The sequence below is a fragment of the Epinephelus fuscoguttatus genome, linkage group LG23, assembly GCF_011397635.1.
Source record: "Epinephelus fuscoguttatus linkage group LG23, E.fuscoguttatus.final_Chr_v1".
In the NCBI taxonomy this organism is placed as follows: domain Eukaryota; kingdom Metazoa; phylum Chordata; class Actinopteri; order Perciformes; family Serranidae; genus Epinephelus; species Epinephelus fuscoguttatus.
Window position 1 is genome coordinate 5,371,852 of NC_064774.1, and position 23,221 is coordinate 5,395,072.

General features: G+C 40.8%; 2 protein-coding genes across 2 annotated transcripts; one reads left to right on the forward strand and one right to left on the reverse strand.

Moving 5' to 3' along the window:
• The first annotated feature begins 2,303 nt into the window (after positions 1–2,303).
• LOC125884360 (aminoacyl tRNA synthase complex-interacting multifunctional protein 1-like) lies at positions 2,304–13,384 on the forward strand. Its single transcript, XM_049569257.1, has 7 exons — positions 2,304–2,436; positions 8,643–8,737; positions 9,088–9,201; positions 11,398–11,577; positions 11,721–11,920; positions 12,759–12,930; positions 13,005–13,384. The coding sequence occupies exons 1-7, from the start codon at positions 2,405–2,407 to the stop codon at positions 13,169–13,171; spliced, it is 960 nt and encodes a 319-aa protein (XP_049425214.1). The 5' UTR covers positions 2,304–2,404; the 3' UTR covers positions 13,172–13,384.
• Positions 13,385–13,523: 139 nt separating this feature from the next.
• On the reverse strand, positions 13,524–16,879 carry LOC125884361 (GTPase IMAP family member GIMD1-like). Its single transcript, XM_049569258.1, has 5 exons — positions 16,834–16,879; positions 16,674–16,745; positions 16,004–16,183; positions 15,663–15,925; positions 13,524–15,543 (listed from the first exon to the last, which is right to left on the reverse strand). Exons 3-5 carry the CDS (start codon positions 16,167–16,169, stop codon positions 15,262–15,264), a joined length of 711 nt encoding a protein of 236 aa, XP_049425215.1. The 5' UTR covers positions 16,170–16,183; positions 16,674–16,745; positions 16,834–16,879; the 3' UTR covers positions 13,524–15,261.
• Between the last annotated feature and the right edge of the window lie 6,342 nt (positions 16,880–23,221).

Consider the following 23,221-nt stretch of genomic DNA (forward strand, 5'->3'; position numbering starts at 1 on the left):
TAAATACAAGTAAATATTCTGCATTCAAATTCCAACTTAAAAGTAGGAAAGTAAAAAAAAAAAAAAAAGTCTATTATTAATACAACAGAGACACGGAGCCAGTAGAATCAGTCGTTAGCTTGACTGACACTGAGGGGACGTAGAGACAGTCAGAATGAGACAGTTAAAGGAAGTGAAGGGACGTCTGAGGACGACATGTCCGCTCTGTTTGAGGGCAGGTCTGCACAGCAAATGTAAGTGTGAGCCCAGGGGAGGAGCTAGCTACGTTAGCTAGCTTGATGGGTGAAGCTTTTTTGAGTGACTTTTAAAAAGAGTACAAAATAACATTTCAGTTTACGACACTTTCATTTGTGTCTTCAAGAACGTTAATATTTTGATGACGGTGGTAACTTGAGGTTCATTAGAATATTTACTTGTAGACTGATGTATAAACGAGGGTTTACTGGTGACAGGCGAACATGAGAGAAACAATATATTCAGAAAGTAATGCAGATGTTTTTGGCGGTGACTCAAACATTTCTTGGCGGATGCAAGTTCACTGAGGGAGTTTGGGACGTGATTATAAATGCTCCCTGGGTTTGTTATTTCTTCGCTCAGTGACTGACAAAAAAAAGAAGCAAAACCAAACACGTACATAACAACTTTAGATTCAGACACCACAGCTGACAGATGAGTTTCACTGTACGTGAATATCTGCTCACAAATCTTTGTGTTTTTATTCCACTCGCTTATAAAAAATAAAAACATCTGTGTCACATGTTAGTTCCCACTGTCAGGTCCTGATGCAGAACATCAGAGCATGTTTGGAGAGAAGAGAACCCCCTGATGATGATGATGATGATGATGATGGAGAGGAAGTAAACTGCAGAGGAAGTCTGGTCTGATGGTGGTTGTAGTTCTGGGCTTTGTCCACCAGAGGGAGCTGTTCATGTACCGGCAAACACTTTGAACACCTCAAACACACTGCTGTACTGACTCTACACACACACACACACACACACACACACTCATGTACACACTCTCTGCATCCTGGCGGCTTGTCTTACACTGAGAAGGTTTGATCCCTCCTGACCTCAGCTGCTCAGACACACCTATAGATTTATTGATCCATTGATTGTAAAACTGAGTTTTAATGAGGTCAGGAAGAAAAACAATACAGGAACACTGAATCCACACTGTGCTGTCAAACATTACAGACACATCCAATGATATCTTTTTACTTGTTAAAGTAGACAGACAGACAGACAGACAGACAGACGACAGGATGTGTAAGAGAAGAAGAAGCCGGTAACAACATGGAGAAATCTACATCCAGAGCTGTGACTTTTTGGACGGACCAAATGTACAGAGCTGTAAAGTTGTCCACCATGGTAGCAGTTAGCTGCTAGCTAACCGTAGCTAACTTGTTTGTCCATTGTTTGGTCTGTGACGTAATAGGTCAACAGGAAAAAGGTCCAATACTAACAAGCTGAAAGGGGCATATCTCCACCTATCGTAGAGGAGTCGCACATACTTGGCTCAATAAATGGATTCCCCTCCCGTGCTTGTATACTGGGACAAGGACAGTAGGCCAGTTAGATGTCCTCGTCCAGCTGGGACTGTAGCCTGTTACCATGGAAACGTTTAACTAAATATTCTGAAAATTAATTTTTTTTGCACTTTATTTGAAGTTGGATATTTTACTAAAAACTCAAATTTTCCGAACTATAAATAATAAAATTAAAAAGAATAAAGAATAAATGAATAATATACAGAAAGTACTGATTTAAGTAAAGGAGCTGAATATTTCCTGCAACACTGCACAATACAAAGTGAAAAAGGCTAAAAATAAAGAATAAAAAATAAAAAGAATAAAAAATAAATAAATAAAAGTACTTCAAAATAAAGAATGAATACAAATAAAATAATACATAAAAATATAATAATGTTCTAACTCATGTAAAGGATCTGAATATTTCTTCCAAAAGAAGAAAATAAAACATAAAAGAGTTAAAAAGATTAAATAAAAAATAGAATAAAAGTACTTAGAAAGGTACTTGAAAATACAAAGTAACATGAAGAAAATAATAAATAAAGGAATAAATAAAAAATATGTAAACAATCTGAATATTTCTTCCACCACAGTACAGTACAAAGTAAACAACAACAACAAAAAAAAAAAAAAAAAAAATCCATCAAATAAACATAAAACACAATCTTCACCCAGTCAAAGCAAATTAAAATGGAGACGTTTTTCAGATGTCTCATTACGGTGGAGTCTTGTTCTGTGATTTTAAAATGGGAGGTGTTTGACCTTTGACCTCCACCCAGCTGTAGATGGAAACAGACAGCTGACAGATAGTGTGTCTCAGCTGAAGACAAACTCTTTCTGTGTCTCACCGTCCGACCGACAACATCGTGCAACATGGACAACACTGACAACCTGTTTCATCCCAGGTACGACCTACAAACCTGTGTGTGTGTGTGTGTGTGTGTGTGTGTGTGTGTAATATGAAGATTGAAACTCCTCACAGAGGGCGTTTAAAGGTTGACTCAAAGTCTGCAAAGTGGTCATGAAATCATTCCTCTCTTGTTTTCAGAAGCTGTTTTAATCAGATTTAACAGATTAAAGGTTTTATTTTCTCCTTAAATAATGTTTTGTTGTTGTTGTTGTTGTTGTTGTTGTTTACCTTTGATTCATTTTCCTGTCTGTCATTTCATTTGGTGTAAATATGAAACATGAAAGTTGTCCTGATGTAACTTCATCCAAGTTCTGTATCTAAGTACAAATTTAAGGTATGATAAGTATTTTGATTTTATGCTACGTGACACTTCAACAACATGTGAGGTAAATATTGTACTTTTACTTCACTGTATTTATCTGACGGCTTTAGTTACTCTCCACGTGAATATTTCACACACTGTTTTATAAATTAAAAGTGATAGGTTTAAAATATTACTTTCATACAGCTGAAACAGTAAATATAGTTGTTGAACACATTCAGATGCTGCATGGACTGAAAAAACAATATAATTACAACTCTAAATATATAGAGAATAAAATACTTTATATATAAACGTAACACTTTGAATGGAGCCATTTTGTAGAGTCAATACTTTAATTTTAAATACTTTAAACACAATTTTCTGCTGATACTGTTTCAGTGCAGGACTTTCACCTCTAACAGAGTATTTCTTTATTGTAGTGTCGCTGCAGTCTGAGAGCTTCTCCCACCTCTGTTGTAGTATGTCTGGAGCAGCTCGTGTTATTTATAGCAGGAGGCCTGGCTGCAGCTGTTTCTGCATTTCAGTGGTTCAGCAGCTGCTGCCTGTTTGTGTGTGTGTGTGAGCGTTTGTTTTACTGGCGCTGTGGGGACCCCAGTTTCATTCGGGGACAACAGGTGGGGTCCCCACAAGGTCATGTATTATAATTTAGGGGTAAGACTGTTGGTTGAGTTGAGGGTAAAGCTGGAGCTCTCAAACTTAAGATAATGTAATCCCAAACACCGGCCTACTCAGTGAAAGTCACCCTGACCCTACTCTGACTTCTGCCCCCTCCACTTTTGTTGTTGTCCTTAATACAACAAACAACAAAATACAGAAACAACAACAGGAAAAGAAAAATAAATAAACATAACAGAGAACACAATGCAGCGCAACAGAGGATGAAGTTAATTCAAGGTGTCAGGCTCAAATCAATCGTACACCAACAAAAACAGGTCTTCAGCAGTGTCTTGAAGTTTTCTGTTGTCGGAGCAGTTTTTATGTGAAGAAGCTGCAACAATCCACGCGTGTCACCTGGACGTGTCTCACACCTGGTGTGAGGTCAGCACATTGTGTGTTCACATGACTGAGGAATTAAATAGAATAAAAAAGATGTAATATATGAACAGAAATCAGTTTAAATTGACCCCAACAAGATTAATTTTTCATGAGTTACTGGATAAAAAACTTTTAATTTTTAAATTTTCCTTCAGTAATAAACTTGTCTTGATGTGTGTGCGTGTATGTGTGTGTGTGTCGGTGACAGCTGAGTGTTTGTGTATGTAAATGTTAACCAGACTCACAGCAGACAGGTGCGTCAGTCGCTTTCTGTTTATCATTATGCAAATAGGCTGGTCTCAGTGAGCCTGTGTGTGTGTGTGTGTGTGTGTGTGTGTGTGTACACAGGGCTTTGATGGTATTAATGCGGACGTTCCTTCATCACAGATAACATCTATCAGAACTTGAATGACGGCTCTTTCTATGCTTTCATGTTCACTCTGTTTTCTCTGGTCCTGTTGTGCTGGAGTTTGTGGAGCTCTGGTGAGCAGTGGTGAAAAAGTAAAAGTGGTAATACAGCAAAGTGAAATCCTTCACTACAAGTCAAAATTGTTGAATTAGGAAATACTTAAGTAAAAGTTTGGAAGCAGGAGGGAAGCCGCGGCTGGTCAGTCCTTCGGTGATTCTCTCATAAGTCGGCCCGTTCTTCACCGTCCCCGTCATCTGACGGTTAATGGCCTCTTCGTTTGCGAGGACAAGGAGGGCGCACAATTCCTTGTCTCCCCAGTTGCTCATCTTTACAGTGTCTGTCAGGTTTGTGTTTCCCTCTTGCTACTAGCTGCTCGCTAATTCCTGCTATCAGCTGTTTCCTGTTTATCCACCGCCAGTGGCTCGCACGTGCAGCATCATCAACAGTCCCTCCCGTTCTGTTTAAACTAAAAGGGTTCGCTCGCAAAACGGCCCAACATTCGCGGAAAATCTGGCAGTGTAAAAGGGGCTAATGTCTGAACGGCATTTAGTTTGTCGAAGTGGAGTTAGTTTTAACTACCTGACAAAGTAGCATAAAAACTTTGTTTTTTAATGCAAGATTATTTACACCTGTGTTTATTTTAAATCAACTTGAAAATGTTCTAAAACTAAAAAGTCTCTGTAGCTTAAAGCAGGAAAGTCACGGCACAGGAGCTGTTTTTTAAGAAAATTCTTAAAGATTTATGTAAAAACACAGGCTGCAATATTCCAAATACACAAACACTTTTATAAGAAGCTAAAACTTAAAGCACAATATTTCTTGCTTAAATGAATCACAGTAGAGGGATAAGGTAGTAGAAAACAGGAATCTTCAAGTATTTGTACTTCCGAACAGGATTTTAATAAACGTACTTTCCACCTCTTCACCTTTGTTTTCTCTTTCAAATAAGTCGGTCTAACCTGTTGAAGCCAAGCAGCAACTTCTGAGGCTGAAACATGAAGCCAATGCTGAAGTGCCAAAAACTGCAGTTCCTCTAATGACCACTAGAGGCTGGCTCCAAGAGTGAGTCAGTCCCCACAGACTCCCATGTTAACATGTAGAAATAATCATGTTTACAGCCTGGTCTCTGAAGCTAGCTTTTTATATAACTCACCTGTTTATATTTTATGAAGTAACAAATAATAAGGGGCGTGGCCTCTTTGAGTGACAGCTGGGTGCCGTTGCTGGGCAACTAGTTATAATGTGACCATGATGAAACCCCAGATTCACAGAGCGTAGACGTAACTGTTGCTATTTCAGTGTGTTTTCAGATAATAAAAGTAAACTGTGAAGTTTTAGTCTAAAAAAAGTCATATATTTATCTTATCTGACATTTTTCCCGATTTTGTCTCAAATATCTGCCTGTTGTTTGCTACCAAAAATTATCATTATCATTATCATAGTAAACTATAGCTATAAATGCACAATGATTTAAACATTAATTCATACCTATGTCTATAAAGCTTTTAGATAATGGTCGATAAATCCAGAATCGGCACTAGGTCATGATGATTTGATGATCTGTGTTTTTGGACAGGTATTTTTAGTGCTTGTTGTTATTTATTTATCTTTGTTTTTTGTTACATTTAGGGTATAATGTTCAAATGCTTGACCTTGGTGCTAACTAAGCTGGCAGTAAACAAAGAAGCAGTCCCAAATGCTTGTTAGGAGGCTGGTTGGGTCACGAAAAACCGGACTTCCCCTGGAGTCATGTGTTTGGATCTCAACAAACGTTGAGTGAACTTTGAGTCATTTTAACATTCGTCCTCACCGTGTTTCTTCCCTAAACCTAACCACAGTAAATTAACGTTGATTATGTAACGTTACATTAAGAACGTAATGTCATTCATGGGGCGTTAATTCGTAGGATATCATATGAACCATTCAATGAGAATACATTGCATCCAAATATGAATACTTCTGGCTCCAAAAAAACAAGATGGCGACGGCCAAAATGCCAAACCCAAGGCTTCAAAACAGGAGCCAACAAACCAATGGGTGACATCAGGGTGATGAGTTTGGCATTCTGGCCATCACCATCTTGTTTTTTGACTACATCCATTATTTATACAGTGTAAGGTTGAAACAGCACCTGACGGGGAAAAAGAATAATCCTTAAATTCAAATGGACGAGTGCTTTCCAAAATAAGTACTGAAATGATGAAGACAAACAGCAGCTCTGTTTTTGGCAGCCGTTCACTGAGGGATGTCTGCAGGCTGACAGGTGTGAACTCTACTCGACTCGTCAAACAGGAAGTGCTTTGAGGCGGATGGAGACAACAGGAGTCGCTTCTGTTTTGATACAGAAATGAAATGACAAACAAACTTCCCTTTATCAATTAATTCTGACATTTCACACTCTGAGTGTGTCGAGCCCTCTGGCACTGACAACACTGACATCCTCAAGATACCATCTGTAGAAATGTTTGACCGTTGTGATCATGACATCACTGCCCGTCTCATTTCCCTACTGTCAGTCATGTCAGAGCCACGCCCACTGCAGTGACACTGAAAACACAGCCGATCATAAAGTCAATTTAACCCTTTCATTTACATTATTTTGTTACATCTGTTTGAGGGTTGTGAAGAATCAAATGACAAACTTAGACTTGGACTTGGTCAAACTGACTTGAGACATGATTTAAACTTGTTCTAACCGACTGCAGACTTGACTTGAACTCATCTCAGCTTACTTGAAATTTGACCTGAACTTACCTGAGTCCACTTGAGGCTGGACCTATAACAACTGACTTGAGACTTGACCTGAACATGTCTCACTTTAGACTTGACCATGCCTTTTTGCAACAGACTTGATTTTAACTTGCATCTGGTCAGACTTGAAGTTACCCCAATCCACTTGAGACTGGACGTATACTTGTTGCAACTGACTTGAGACTTGATTTGAATTTATCTCAATCGATTTGAGACTTGATTTGAATTTGGCTCAGCTGAGACCTGACTGGAACTTGTTTCAAAGACTTGAGACTCGCCCTGACCTTAGCTCAATCAACATAAGGCCGGACATTTTAGTGCAACTTCCTTGAGCCTTGATTTCATTTGGTCTTGCTCTAATTTAGACTTGACTTGAACTTGTTCCAACTGACTTGAGACTTGACCTGAACATGTCTCAGTTTAGATTTGACTAGACCTTTCTGCAACAGACTCGAGACTTGATTTGAACTTGCATCTATTCAGACTTGACTTGAATTTGTCTCCATGTACTTGACATTTTACCTGAACTTGTCCCAGTCCACTTGAGACGAGACTTTGACTCGACTCTAATGACTTGCAACATGATTTAAATGGCCATGTCTGTCCATCAACCTTAGATTTGAACTTGTGTCAGCTGAGACCTGAGTTAATACTTGACTTGGCTTTGCCTTAGTTGACTGGAGACCTGACTGGAGCTTATTTCAACTGACTTGAGACTCAACCTGAACATGTCTCAGTTTAGATCTGACTAGACCTTTTTGTAGCTGACTTGAGACTTGATTTGAACTTGCATCTATTCAGACTTGACTTGAATTTGTCTCCATGTACTTGACATTTTACCTGAACTTGTCCCAGTCCACTTGAGACGAGACTTTGACTCGACTAATGACTTGTGATATGATTTAAATTTCTGTCCATCAACCTAAGACTTAATCTGAACTTGTCTCAGCTGAGACCAGACTTGATACTTGACTTGGCCTTGTCTCAGTTGACTGGAGACCTGACTGGAACTTATTTCAACTGACTTGCGACTCGACATGAACGTAACTCAGTCAGCTTGAGGCTGGCTTCAACTGGCTTGCAGCTTGATTTCATTCAGTCTCAATCAAACTTAGACCTGATTTGGACTTGTTCCAACTGACTTGAGACTTGACATGAACATGTTTCAGTTTAGATTTGACTAGACCTGTCTGCAACAGACTTGAGACTTGAATTTAACCTGCATCTGGTCAGACTTGACTTGAACTTGTATTAGCTTACTTGAAACTTGAACTAAACTTACCCAAGTCCACTTGAGACTAGACTTTGACTTGTTCCAACTGACTTGGGACTTGCCTCAGTTTAGACTTGACTCTACCTTTTTACAGCTGACTTGAGAGTTGATTTGAACTTGATTTGAACTTTTCTCAGCTGAGACCTGAATGTGGCTTGTGACTCGCCATGAGACGTGATCGTGTCTCAGTTGACCGGAGACACATCACATGTGACTTTTGTTCCATCAGGTCTTCATGAAGGTGAAACACAGCTTCGAGAGTTTGGGAGTAAATTTAGAGAATTTCTTTTTCCTTCACACATTTGGAGCTTCTGTGAGAAAACTGACTTTTGTCTCTTTGTCTCTTGTCTCCTGTCGCTGCTGTCGCCTCTGTCTGTCTGTCTGTCTCACCCTCTGTCTGTCTCTCAGCCTGGCAGCAGCTCTCATGAAGCTCGATCCAGAAGACGGCGAGCAGATCATGGAGTATTTTAAAACTCATGCGCTGCTGACGAGAGAAAAAGCACGTAAGAACTTCCTCTGATAAATGTTCTGCATGATCCATTAGCTGATGTCATGTTCATGGTGACTCCAACAACTCATCTCCTGTGAATGTGAGATCAGTGATCAATCAACACGTTAACATTTTCTCTGGTTCCTGCTTTGATTTCAAATCTCACGTGTCTGTAGAAGAGTCACATGATGTGCAGCAGGTTCATGTTCATGGAGCTGATGGAGGAGCTGACACATGATGTGCAGCAGGTTCATGTTCATGGAGCTGATGGAGGAGCTGACACATGATGTGCAGCAGGTTCATGTTCATGGTGGTGAGACGCCCCCTTGTGGATGAGATGAACTGTGTGTGTGTGTGTTTCAGTGCTGCAGGCATCAGTCAGAGATCAGAAGAAGCTGCTGGTCGAAAACGGTAAACTGAAGAAAGACATCGAGCAGCTGAGAGCTCAGCTGCAGGAGAAACAGAGGAGACGCACCGGTAAACACACACACACACACACACACACACACACACACACAGACACACACATGCATGAAACATGCACACACATACACACACGACCTCCAGTGACATACTGCATTTCCAAACCCTGAACCTGATACTTATCTTAATCCTAAAACCAAGTCTTAACCCTTAAACAGCCCTCTGAGACACGAGAGCAAAACTAAATATGTTCTACAGCTGCTCTACATTTTTAAAAAATGTCCCAAATGTCCCCACTGTCCAGATAATGTCCCCACTGTCCAGATAATGTTCTCACTGTCCAGATAATGTCCCCACTGTCCAGATAATGTTCTCACTGTCCAGATAATGTCCCCACTGTCCAGATAGTGTCCCCACTGTTCAGATAATGTCCCCACTGGCCAGATAATGTCCCCACTGTCCAGATAGTGTCCCCACTGTTCAGATAATGTCCCCACTGTCCAGATAATGTTCTCACTGTCCAGATAATGTCCCCACTGTCCAGATAGTGTCCCCACTATCCAGATAATGTCCCCACTGTCCAGATAATGTCCCCCAAAGTCTTCAAAGAGCTGTAAAAATGTTTTGTAAAATAAGCAACATTTCTTTAAACATAAAGTTAAAAACAACATGAACATTTTTCCAAAACATTTTACTTTCCATCAAATGTCCCCACTTTTCAAAATGTCCCCACTTTCCACAATGTCCTCAGTGTCCTTGGTTTTCAATAAATGTCTTGAAGTTCCAAAATATCCTACTTTCCATAGGTCTCCACTATTCAAAATGTCCTCACTTTGTGTGAAAGTTCTCGCTTTCAGGAAAAGTATTCACTTTGTAAAAATGTCCTCACTTTTCAATTAATGCCCTCAAGTTCCAAAATATTCTTTCTTTCTAGAAAATGTCCCCACTTTTCAAAAATGTCCCCACTTTCCATAATGTCCTCAGTTTTCAATTAATGTCTTGAAGTTCCAAAATATCCTTACTTTCCAAATGTCCCCACTATTCAAAATGTCCTCACTTTGTTAAAATATCCTCACTTTTTAAAATGTCCTCACTTTGTGAAAATGTCCCCACTTTTTAAAATGTCCTCACTTTGTAAAAATGTCCCCACTTTTTAAAAATGTCCTCACTTTTTAAAATGTCCTCACTTTGTAAAAATGACCCTAATTTTTAAAATGTCCTCACTTTGTAAAAATGTCCCCACTTTTTAAAATGTCCTCACTTTGTGAAAATGTCCTCAGTTTTCAATTAATGCGTTGAAGTTCCAAAATATCTTACTGTCCAAATGTCCCCACTATTCAAAATGTCCTCACTTTGTGTGAAAGTTCTCGGTTTCAGTAAATGAATCAATCATTTTGTAAAAACATCCAATTTTTAAAAAATGCCCTCACTTTTAATTTAAGTCAAAAATGTCTCCACTTTGTTAAAATATCTTCACTTTTCAATAAATGCCTTTAAGTTCCAAAAATATTCTCTCTTTCCATGTAGTAATGTCCTCACTTTGTAAAAATGTCCCCACTTTTCAATTAATGCCCTCAAGTTCCAAAATATCCTTACTTTTTAGAGAATGTCCCCACTTTTTAAAATGTCCTGACATTGTTAAAATATCCCCATTTTTCAATAAATGTCTTCAAGTTCCAATATTCTTACTTTCCATGTAATGTTCTCACTTTTTCTGTTAGTCCTCACTTTCTGTAAATGTATTAATTCTGTGAAAATATCCCCACTTACTAAAATGTCCTCACATTGTTTAAATGTTCCATCTTATCAAAATATCCTCATTTTCTAAAATGTTTCAGTAAATGCCTATAAGTTATAAAATGTCCTTACTCTCCATAGATTGTCCTCACTTTTCTAAAATGTCCTCACTCTCAAAGACGTCCTGACTGTCCCAGATTACAGTCTCTTTTTAAAAGGCCCCGACTCTCCAGTCCTCACAAAGACAGAGACAGGGACATGCAGACACACACACGGACAACTGTGGATGATTTTCTTTCCCTCTGAGCTGCTTCAGTGTCGACTGTGGTCAGATTTAAATAACTCCAGAGTGGATTATTTTTAACTTAATAAGAACTTTATTAAGTCAAACCCTTCTGGAGATTTGTCTCAAAGATAACAAACAGCCGGGACATGAAATTAAATTCCTGCATTTATTTACCGACAATATGACATCACTTAAAAAACAATCACATCTCTTTTTCTGTCTTTCAGCCAAGGCTTTATTCTCGCCGGCCCCGCCTCCTCCGACTGTTAACCCCGCCCCCACAACACCTGTCGATCAACCTCCATCCCCTGCTGGAGCAACAGCTGCTGTTCCTTCAAATGCCCCTCCCCCCTCCTCACATGACCACAGAGACAGACACAGCAGGAGGAGGAGAGGAGACAGGAATTGTGAGTTCAGGAAGGAGGAAAGGAAGCAGGGTGGAAGTGGGAAAGGAAAGGAAGGAAGGAACTGATGAGGAAATATAGAAAGTGAAAGAAAAGATGGAAGAAGGCGTATTAAAAGACTGACTTTATGTTTTTCTGCCTCTCAGCTCGTCCGTCCTCTGACTCCTTCTCGTTGGAGGTGAGGCCTCGTGTCGATGTGTCGAGACTGGACCTGCGGGTTGGACGGATCCTCAGCGTCCGCCAGCACCCGCTGACAGACGCCATGTCCGTCCAGGAAGTGGACGTGGGAGAGAACGCACCCCGCACGGTCGTCAGCAAACTGGGAGTGAAAACGAACCAAGAGGAGGTAACTAATGACCTCTGTAAGCATTACAACTTATCTGACTGTTATTCATAATAAATTCTGACTTTGTTCATGAAATATTTTGAATTAATTCTCAAAATGTTAAAACTGTCCTCTCAAAATATAATGACGTTATTCTCACAATCAAAACATTTGACGACAGCTTTATTCTCGAAGCTTTTATGAACTTAAATCTTCAAATACTGTGATTTTATTCTCTTTATATTAAGATTTTATTCTCAAAATGATAAAACTGTCCTCTCAAAATATAATGACATTATTCTCACAATCAAAACATTTGACGACAACTTTAATCTCGAAGCTTTTATGGACTTAAATCTTCAAATACTGTGATTTTATTCTCTTTATATTAAGATTTTATTCTCAAAATGATACTTTATTCTTGAAATACTGTATTAGAACATTTCCTCTAAATACATTATTCCAGGAATTAAATAAAATAAAATATTAATTTATTAATTTATTATTTATGACACAACTTTAGTCTCAAAATATTATGACTTTAACTTCATTACATAAAATCATTATTTTCTAAATATTACAACTTTTTTTTAATAATATAAATCAATTTCTGAATTTTTTTTTTGCTAAATGTTTTGAAAAGTTAAAACTTTATTTTGATTACTACCTTATTCTTAGAATTTTAATTTTTTCTCTAACCTTTTAATTCTTGCTTTTCTTCATTATAATAATTTCTGTCACTTTGTTCTGTTTAGTTTGGTCCCTTTTCTTTCTTTAATCTCTGTCTCTTTAATCTAAAATGTGTCGTTATTAAACATCATATTCATAAAAGCTAATTTCCCTCTGTGTCCGTCTGCAGCTTCAGGGCAGTCTAGCTGTGTTGCTATGCAACGTCAAGGCCTGTAAGCTGAGGGGCGTGGTCTCCCAGGCCCGCCTCCTCTGTTGCTCTACCTCTGATGACCACACTGAGCTGCTGACTCCGCCCACTGGCTCCACCCCCGGAGACAGAGTCACCTTCCTCAACTACCCCGGTAACCATGGCTGCAACGATGAAATTAAATAACGTACTGATGAACTTGCTGTGACTCTGTCTGTGTGTGTTCAGGTGACCCGGACAGAGAGCTGCAGTCCAAACAGAGGGTGTGGGAGCTTCTCCAGCCCGACCTGCAGGTCGACTCTAAGGGCGTGGCCAACTATAAGGGCTGCGGGTTCGAGGTGAAGGGGAAGGGGCTCTGCAGAGCGCCCTCCTTCACCAACTGCGCCATCAGATAGACGCCACGAGGTGTGACATCATCGAGGACAAGACATGCTGCAGATGTGATGGTCACCAGAGAGGCTTTTATTGTGAAAAACCGGCTCAGCTGTGGTAAAGCAACAACAAAAATCAGCTGCTGACGATCACTCACCAGCTGGTGTGGTTAGCTTATGAAAGAGAAATTCATTTTCCTTTAATCACTGTTTATTGATTAAAAATCTGAAACCACAGTCATCTGTTTCCTCAAGTGATCTGTTTACACGTGACCCGAGGAAAGGAAGGAAGTTGATTAGACAGAAGATATTAAGCTGTGGTGACGTATTGTTTGTCACAGTTCAGTGTTCGATAACATTAGTTAGTATTTTATGTAACAAAAAAAAAGCCTTTTAGGTCCAGATGTGGGGATTAAACACTGTGATATGCAGTTAAAAATGTCAGGTGTGGTGTCACAAAAGTGTGTCCTTGAGTGTTCTTGTTGACAAAGAACCTGAGGAAATGAAGGCCGATGCTAAAGGTCCAAAAACAAACAAACAAGTGTGTCAGGTTGGGACTAAAACAGTTGTTTAAAAGCATTTTATGTGGGAAAAAACGCCTTTTAAGTATAAATCTGGGGGATTACAACTAAAGCCCTATTCAGACAGGATTAGTTTAACGTGGAGACGTGAGGTGAGGTAATTATTACCAGGAATTTTAGTCCCGTCCCAACCTGTCATGTCTGTAATCATTAACGTTGCTCAATGTTACAGATACGGGCCAAACGGAGCAGTACCACCAGGAACCATGGGGGCAGTGTCGCTGTCACTACCTGATACGTAGCTCTAGTGAGACACGAAGAAGAAATAACAATTTCTCTCATCGGCAGTACTAGAGAAAAGAATTCTCCGTCCTCCAGTCGCGATGTGTTTAACGGCCTCACTGACCACCGCCTCCTACAATGCTGCCTCTGTTTTTGTCTTTTATGCAAGAGGTACATTATCAATATCTCCTCCACAGTCGCCATGTTTGTTTTTGAGTTTGTTGTTGTTGTAAACTTTTGACGCTGGGCTGCCCCCTGGTGGATATATTGATTAACATCCATGCCAACGTAAAGGATGCATGGAAGTATGTGGGCAGTGACCGTAACATCGTTTGAAACGGACGTATACTTTATCGTATATAAAGGCAGCATAAATGAGCCTTTACGGATAATGTCAGGAAAAATTACGGTGACTTTTACCTTCTGTAAAACGGTCCGGGGAAAATACCTCGGCTATATTAATCCCGTGCGAACGCGATCCTCTGTAAAAATATATGTAAATATTTCGTCCTGTTTACAACCATTTTTCCACGTTTTTTTGATGATGGAGGCGCTTGAAGAAGCATCCGGTGTTGTCAGCAGTCGTGATAGTGGACATTCTTCTAATGATCGCATAGACCAATCAAAAAGGTGGAGAAGAGAGCACATTTCAGAGCCACGAGACTTCTGGTTGTGTTAGGTCGGCCTAATGTAAATCCATATTGCTGATCGTTGTGTGCACACAATCCTGATCATGGGTAATGTTTCATGTTGGGTTAATCATTCATTATTATTATCCTCCAGCTGATGCTCACAGGAAGCCACGTAGCACGCACGTGCCATTTCTTGTCCCGTGTGAATCAGACATTTATATTACAGACGTCCTGTGGTAAACTGACATTAGTCCACATTATGTAAAACTAACCCCGTCTGAACAGTACTCAATCGAGGACATGCAGCCATGTGTTGATGACAACACCAAAGCTTAGTGGCTGTAATGCTGCTGGAAAATGCCACGATGTGTTGGTAAACAGGTTCTGTGGCTTTTACACAAAGTCAGCTCAGATACTACGTCACGTTAGAAACATGGATATGACACATATGAAACAGTCAAATGAAACATATTCATGGTTTGCAGAAACATACAACAGACATTTTCTTCAGGCAGCTGGGCCGCTGACTCTTTTTCACCATTACGTGGGAGGGGCCAGAGAATTTGGCTGAACTGAACTATCAAATTGGAGCCGCCACATACGTACGATACCTCTGAACAGAGAAAGCTTTCGTTCTGTTGGAGGATCGTACGTCAGCGTGGAGCCATTAGTGCGCTGTTTAAAGGTCAGAGTGAGACTCCGTCTGCACCGTCAGAGCTCTGTGATGGTTCCTGGCTGAGAGGCGGAGCAGTCGCTCTCTCAGCGGTCGTCCTCTGACTGACGGCCAATCACAGCTGTTGTCCAAGAACAAGACTCCTCCTCCCACCTCTTCAGCCAGAGCTCTCAGCCAATCACTGGTCTGTGTCAGGTAGACTGACGGGTGAAGCCCCGCCTCCTTCAGGTGGTCAGCGTGTGTGAGGACGAGTAAAGCGTGACGACGCCATTCAGGACCGAAGAGAGTCTGAAAACACAGAACACACGAAATCACCCAAAACATCCTGTACGTCACTGTGTGTGTGTGTGTGTGTGTGTGTGTGTGTGTGTGTGTGTGTGTGTGTGCGCGTGCGCGTGCGTGTGTACCTCCACGTGCTCCGTCAGGTGTGTGTTGTCATGCAGCAGATCAGCTCTCACAACAAGCACAAGTACGTGCACGCCCTCAGGGCACAGCTCATGCACGTGATGTGACTGGATCACATGAGGGGGCGTGTCTATCACTCTCAACACGAGGTCAGACTCCGCCCCCCGCCTTCGGAAGTACTTTGGGAAATTGCGGCTGAGCAGTTTGTGCTCCGTCGTCATGGAAATGCCAGAGATGCAGGTACCTGTTTTAAATTCCTCTCCACCTGCCCGACAACACAAAGACAATAAAAGTAAAAATATTTCTACGATGTGATTTGGGCCAATCTGTAGATTCTACTGACCAATCAGAGCGTTCCCCACAGAGCTCCGCCCACTCTGCCTGTCGCCTAGCAACAGCACGCTCAGGGCCAGCACGTCCCGCTCGTTGTCACTGAGGTGACGGCTCCAGCTGCTGAGGATTCTGGAGATGCTGTTGCCATGACGACTACGTTCGGTGCCGAGATCCATCTCGTACAGACGAGCTGAGGCGAACGATCAACATTTGTTTACAACACTGAGTTTGACATTAAATATTTTTTGTTGTTGAATTATTTTATTCATAAAAACTTTCATAACTTTTCCTGATAAACAGCGTGTACAGTAAACACCACATTTTGTTTCTTCGTTTTAATCTACACATTTTATTTTTATATATGCAATACAACATTTAAAAAAATGTCTTGCACAAGTTAAGTTGGTTAAATAATAAAAATCCCTCAGAAAACAAAGCGTCACTTTACTGTGAGTGTTTGTGTTTCAGTTGTGATAGAAAATATTGATGGTTTATTCAGGCACTTTTTGTTGATGCTGTGTCACTGATGAGAACAGAAAATAAAATTCACGTGTCAAAATGTTAAAACAACGACTTAAACAACATTTTGATCAGCTGATAATAAAACTATTTAACAGTCACTGTGACTTCCTGTTTTAGTGTTATCAGAAGGGTGGTGTGCAGACGAAGCAGTGACTCACTTTGGACTGAAGCTGAAACAGAAGTCCACCTGACTTCAGATGTCACGATCAAACCGATCGATGGTGAACCTGCTGATAAACACTTCAAGAATCAACTTGATGTTTAAGAAGAGGAGATTGAAACACTGCGATCAGATGCATTTACAAAAGAGAGTCTTACCTGCTTCACAGGAGAGGACCTGAACTGATCGATACTGGAGGGTGTGTGTGTGTGTGTGTGTGTAGTTGCTGGTTAAATAATAACCAGTCCGATCCATCTGTCTCTCACTCTACAGTTTTATGAGGTTGTAAAACAGACAAACATCCTGTAAATTAGGATTTAAAGGGACACTTTATAAAAGAAGTGTAGCATGTGTGTGTTCTCATAATGAGGCTATGAGAGATAGTCATATTAACTTACAGTTACAGGTAACATGATATATTAACTCATATTTATAATAGTAATAATTACTAGTCCATACCCATTGAGTACAGCATACCATACCATGACTTAGTCATACCAAACATTAGAAAACAACACCAACATTGGTCCACAGGGGGAGCCACAGCGATCGGTCGCATTTTAGCCATTTTGAAGCATTTTTCTGTTGTTATAGCGCCACCCAGTTGCCAATTAGAGTTAAATTTCTCCAGTCACCTTGAGGCGTCCTGTTCTACATATCTACCAAGTTTAGTAAAAATCCATATGGCGGTTAGGCCTAGATAAGAAATGAGCTCTCTAGCGCCCCCATTTTGTTTGATGGGCTCAATAATGGAGGGGTCCCCTCAGATTATGTGTGCTCATATGCCTACAAAGTTGCGTGGTGATGGGTGAAACCCTTGAGATGTTCTACACCTTTATGTGATGAGCCACGCCCTCCGCAATATTCATTGCCTTATAGAAGCTCAGTTTTAGGAAGTTTTCCAACTTTTGCCAAGAGGGAACTTTAGATATTGGTCCCTAGATTATGTTCACCCAGTTTCATGCAGATCGCTCAAACTTCCTAGGAAGAGATCCATTTGAAGTGTTTTTCAAAAAATTCAAAATGGTGGAAAATCTATATAAGCGGAAGTTATGGGTTCTTGAGGCAAATGTGTTCCTCATGAGGAGAGGCATCTCTGTGCAAAGTTTCATGTCTCTACAACATACGGGGCATGAGATATGCCCATTCAAAGTTTGACATTTCAATGGGTTGCTATAGCGCCCCCCTTTGGCCAATTGATGTAATATTGCTTCATTGGCATCCTCCCATGACCCTCTACCACTGTGCCAAATTTCACATGGATTGACCAAGTCAGTGAGGAGAAAAACATGGAACACACACACACAGAGTGTTGGTCATTATATAGTCAGATGGGATACCATGCTGTGATTATAAGGTGTTATTTTATAATTCTGAAATATTCTAAAAGTCATAATAATGATCAAAACACTTGTCATCATCGATTTCTTCCTCTAAATGAGCCTCTTTAACTGTTAGTGTTCACGTGTCACAGTGAAACCTGACAAACAGGTGGTGGTGCGACCTCGTGGTCGACCCTCATGTGACGCTGCTCCGTCACTGCTCCCTGTGTGAAATAAAGTCAGAGTGAAAACTGTTGGTGCCTCGGGCGTCTGCAGAGAGGAACATCATCATCTGCTCACAGTTTATCCTGACGGACACCAGAGATAAGATAATGTGAGGCTGCTGCTCTTATTATTAACAGACACACACACACACACACACACACACTTTCATCATGTGGACATCTTCTCTGACATGTCGGGACGTGATGACCTCTGATTTTAACACACATCAGGACCTGTTGACATCATACGTTCTCCATTTAACCAAAAGGCAGGATTAAAATACTCGACGGCAGAGATGATCCACAACCAGCTCCTCCGAGTGCATCGATGGCTGAGAGCAGAAAGCTGTTTCACTTTGTCGTGTTAATCACATTATCATCAGGACGACGGGGAAACTGTGTGTGTGAAACTAAACTGTGACATCAAGGAAACACAGACGGGAAAGTGACGATAGTGCAGTGACCTATACTCAACGAGGAAGCTGGGGAACACGGCTGGAGGAGTGACATAAGCATGTAAAAGACTCTGTGTGTGTGTGTGTGTGTGTGTGTGTGTGTGTGTGTGTGTGTGTGTGTTTGTTATCTTTATAACAACCATATCCAAACTGAGGACAGTGATGCCCAACAGCAACCAGCCACAAAAGAGGAATCATGCTCACACACAATCTCTCCTCCGTCTCCAAACTGATTCTGGGAAACAATAAAAAAGTACAAAATTTGGTCATATGTACCAGAACATGAAAAGTTTCTGCAAAACTGTCTTTGCAACGACCGAAATTCAACATCATCAGACAAACTGTTGGCATTTTACGTTTCTGTGAACCACAGATACGTTTCATTTACATGTTATTATGTGTCTTTATGTTTTAACAGCACTGTGGTTAACATGAGGTTAGGTGTAGGCATGAATCCATCTGGCTATGGTCAGGAAAAGATCATGTTTTGGCTTAAAATACCCAGGTTGGGGCGCACAATCCCTGCTGAAAACACAGTGACGTATGTAAAAAAATAATGAGTTTTCCTGCCACCAACCAGTCACTGTTTTTCGTTGCAAAAACACCGACAAGTTGCAAAAACACTCCCATGTTTGTGGGCTAAAAGTCCTCTGGAAAACAGCTACAGGTCAATCAAAAACACCAATCTTTAGTGGCTAAAAAGCCACAGAGAAAACTGCTACATGTTGCAAAAAAGCCTCATTTGGAGGCTGAAAAGTGCTGTAAAAACAGTCATAATTAAGGGCTTAAAAGTTACAAGTTGCAAAAAAACACCCTCGTCTTAGGACCAAAAGCAGCTGGAAACACAGCCATGGGTTGCTAATAAACAAGCATGTTTGGGAGCTGAAAAACCGCTGGAAAATAGCCACAGGTCTCTAAGAAATACCAAAAATTAGGGGAACTGCCCACTGATTCGACAGCCCATTGTTCTGACCATATTAAACTCATTGTTCCGAAGTCCATCCAAAATCATCATGATGCCCTGTGGTTAAGGTCTGGTTAGGTTTAGGCACAAAAACCACTTGGTTAGGGTCAGGAAAAGATCATGGTGTGGGTTAAAATGAAAAAGAAAGTGACAAACACATAAGCTGTGAGCCTGCTCCGCCTCAAGCCGGTCGCGGCGCACCATACGCCCGCCGCGAGCTGTTCAGCACCGCGGACAGTCGGACTAATGGGATGTCGAACCAATGGGCTGTCGAACCAATGACATGGACCCAAAATTAGAGGCTGAAAATCTGCTGGAAAAACAGCCACATTTAAGGGCTTAAAAGCCACTAGAAAAACAACAGCAGGTTGCTAAAAAACATCCATGTTTAGTGGCTAAAAAGTTAGTAGAAAAACAGCCATAGGTCTCTAAAAAATACTCACATTTCAGGGCTAAAAAGCCTCAAGAAAATCATCATCAGCTTGCCAAAAAACATCCACATTTTGCAGCCTGGTTTAGCTAAAAAACAACCATGTTTGGGAGCTGAACATTTGCTGGAAAAATGGCAACAGGAAGTTTAGAACACACCCTCGTTGGGGCCTAAAAAGCAGCTGGAAACACAGCCATGGGTCTCTAGAACACATCCATCTTAAGAGGCTAAAAGTTACTTGAAACACAGCCACAGGTCTCCAAAAATACCCACATTTAGGGGCTAAAAAGCCACAAGAAAAACAGCATCAGCTTGCTAAAAAACACCCTCATCTTAGGACCAAAAAGCAGCTGGAAACACAGCCATGGGTTGCTAAAAAACAACCATGATTGGGAGCTGAAAAACAGCCACAGGTCTCTGAAAATACCAAAATTTAAAGGCTGAAAATCTGCTGGAAAAACAGCCACATTTAAGTTCTTAAAAGCCACTAGGAAAACAACAGCAGGTCGTCAAAAACATCCACATTTCGGGACCAAAAAGCAGCTGTAAACACAGCCATGGGTTGCTAAAAAACAACCACGTGTGGAAGCTGAAAATCTGTAAAGTTTCGTAGGTTAGTTTTAGGAAAAGAAACGTGGTTGTGCGTTGTCTCGTTAGGTACTTAATGTCACATTCAGGGGTTATGTGTTGTGCAAAGTTCTTGTCTATACATTAATAAACATCATTTAGAACTTTATGCTAGCTTCAGCTAGCTGTTTATTCCTCTGCTCCCACTGGATAACTCCCACGTAACTTCAACACTTCCTGTTACAACATTTTACTTTATATGTGGCCTCCTGATGACATACTGCCACCTACTGGTGACACCTTTGTTAGCACTTATCATTACATGTTGGAAAGTTATGTAGGTTAGGTTTAGGTAAAGAAACATGGAGACAATGAAATAATTCAAAGTTCACTTACGCTGTGTCTCAAATCGCGTACTTCTGTACTCACACTTAATATTTTGAGTGCATGAGTGCGTTCACACTGAGAAGTATGGAAAAATGCAGTGCACTATGAGTACCCTGATGGTGCACTCAAAACGGTCAAGAAGTTGAGTGTGGAACTATGGACACTTCTCGCCCTCAATGGTCGCCATCTTGGCTACGTAGCAGAAGGGGAGGGACCACTATTCAAACGGGAAATGGCGGCTGAGGACTGTGCAACTGTGAAGGTCGCTGCATTGTACAAATACACGTTTTTTGCGCTAAGCACCACTATACTGTTGTCGGATATAAGCCAGCAGTGTGTTAGCAGTCTGTAATGATTTGGAACCGCGAATGCTAATGTTAGTTTGCTAACTCGCTAATTTGCGGTCATCATGTCTGGTGAGTGCACAACGGCTGTGTTTGGTTTAAAACAACACTACCCTGTCGAAATCTGCACACTGCGTTAATGAGTACATAGTGCACACAGTATACTACATGAGTGTGTGCTAACGGAAGTATGTGGTTTGACACACCATCGGTTTCAAACATGAACACTGGTCTTCTGGGGGAAAGTGTTTGTTTGACCCAAACATGCCAACCTGCCTCCTGACATGGACTTCCTCTCTGTATTCTGCTTCCTTCCTTTCTCCCATCACTGCATTGGTCACGTGATCGCAGCCTTCCCAATAACATGGGTTATATAAGTCTGGTGCAATACTTTCTGTAGGTACAAACAATGTGAACAGTCTGGCTGGTTAGCCAACATGCTAATGTTTCAAATCAGAAAATGTTTATTGGTCATTGGTTTGTTGTTAAATCACAGATATGATCCTTAAATATGTAAAAATGAAGACCAGGCACAAAGTGTGTGAGGCCTCAGTTTAATAGAAAGTCAGTTTTAGGAGTTTTAAGAGCAACTAAACATCTAACGTTACCCAACTAATTCAGACAGACGAAGACACTGAATCAGATAAGATGTTATAGTTGAAAGTGAGACCTCAGTGTAAGACAATCTGACGACCCATGGACACACTGTGTTTCATTCAGCCGCCTGGGTTTCATTACAGGATGAAGAAATCACCTGTCATCCCTGTGACAGATATTTAAATAGGCAAAGAGTTTAAATATCTGAGGCTGAGCTTTTACTCTGTGGTCATAAATAACTTTTATCTGCACAGATGGAATCATTTCCCTGTGTCCTTACAGGCCCACGGGCATGTCTTTTCCTCTTTGCTAATCTTATCACCACCCACCAGCACCGGGGAAAACAGCCAGCGCCTGGGTTTCAGATGCACGGGCTCCAACCAGATGTAGGACCTCAGATATTCAATGTTTCATCAGTGTTATGCCCAGTCTCGGGGTGTCTGGGACACAACATAAAAGGCCCCCATCTTCCCCAAGTCCCAAGTAGCCACAATGACAAAGACGTATGGAACGATCAATAGTGCTAATTTATTTACAATATTTAAATAACAGAATTAACTGAAATAGTAACTTCAGGGTGGACTAAGGCCAAAATAACAAACAAAAACAATCCTGCCCAGGGAGTAAGTAAATAACCTAACCAAACAATAAAAAAACAAATGACAAAAAGCTTACCTCCCTAACTAAATAAACAGGAGAAAAAGGGTAAGTAAGAAAACTGGCGGTCCATCCCTACGATTTAACAGTCTTTAACACAATAATGATTTACTGCAACAACAATATGTGTGGCCGGTTGGGAGAGGAGGAAGGTGACGCCTGCCTGCTAGCTCGCAGCGACTGCCATCTTTGTCCTTTAAAAACCTTAACGCCCTTGGCGGCAGCCAATCAGGAACGAGCACCGATCAAATTTGCCAATCCTCGCCGGGCTATGGCACACACCTATTTGCATACAGAAAACACAGAGAACACATGCAGCAAAACACACACAAACAAAATAAATTACGACAACAGTCGTAACATCAGCAACTGACACGACGTGGCCTCACAGAAACATGTCTGCACACCTGAACATGATAGCTGAACATGTGATCTCAAACCCAACTGCATTTATAACCTATAGGGTGCCGTTTGTAAAGTGGCATGTTGTCAAACAATCATGTTGTAACTAAGACAACCGCTGGAAAAAAATATTTTTTTCCTGAGTTAATGAGTCATTACAGACACCGCTAACAGGGCTAACAGCTAATGGTTAGCCC

What these genes read in the sequence shown, in the direction of transcription:
- LOC125884360 (XM_049569257.1), top strand. Translation starts at nt 2,405, where the DNA reads ATGGACAACACTGACAACCTGTTTCATCCCAG. An exon ending in GAAACAGAGGAGACGCACCG is followed by an intron (nt 9,202 to 11,397) that starts GTAAACACACAC and finishes TCTGTCTTTCAG; the next exon opens with CCAAGGCTTTATTCTCGCCG. An exon ending in CACCTTCCTCAACTACCCCG is followed by an intron (nt 12,931 to 13,004) that starts GTAACCATGGCT and finishes GTGTGTGTTCAG; the next exon opens with GTGACCCGGACAGAGAGCTG.
- LOC125884361 (XM_049569258.1), bottom strand. Translation starts at nt 16,169, where the DNA reads ATGGATCTCGGCACCGAACGTAGTCGTCATGGCAACAGCATCTCCAGA. An exon ending in TGTGGGGAACGCTCTGATTG is followed by an intron (nt 15,926 to 16,003) that starts GTCAGTAGAATC and finishes GTTGTCGGGCAG; the next exon opens with GTGGAGAGGAATTTAAAACA. An exon ending in ACCTGACGGAGCACGTGGAG is followed by an intron (nt 15,544 to 15,662) that starts GTACACACGCAC and finishes CTGTGTTTTCAG; the next exon opens with ACTCTCTTCGGTCCTGAATG.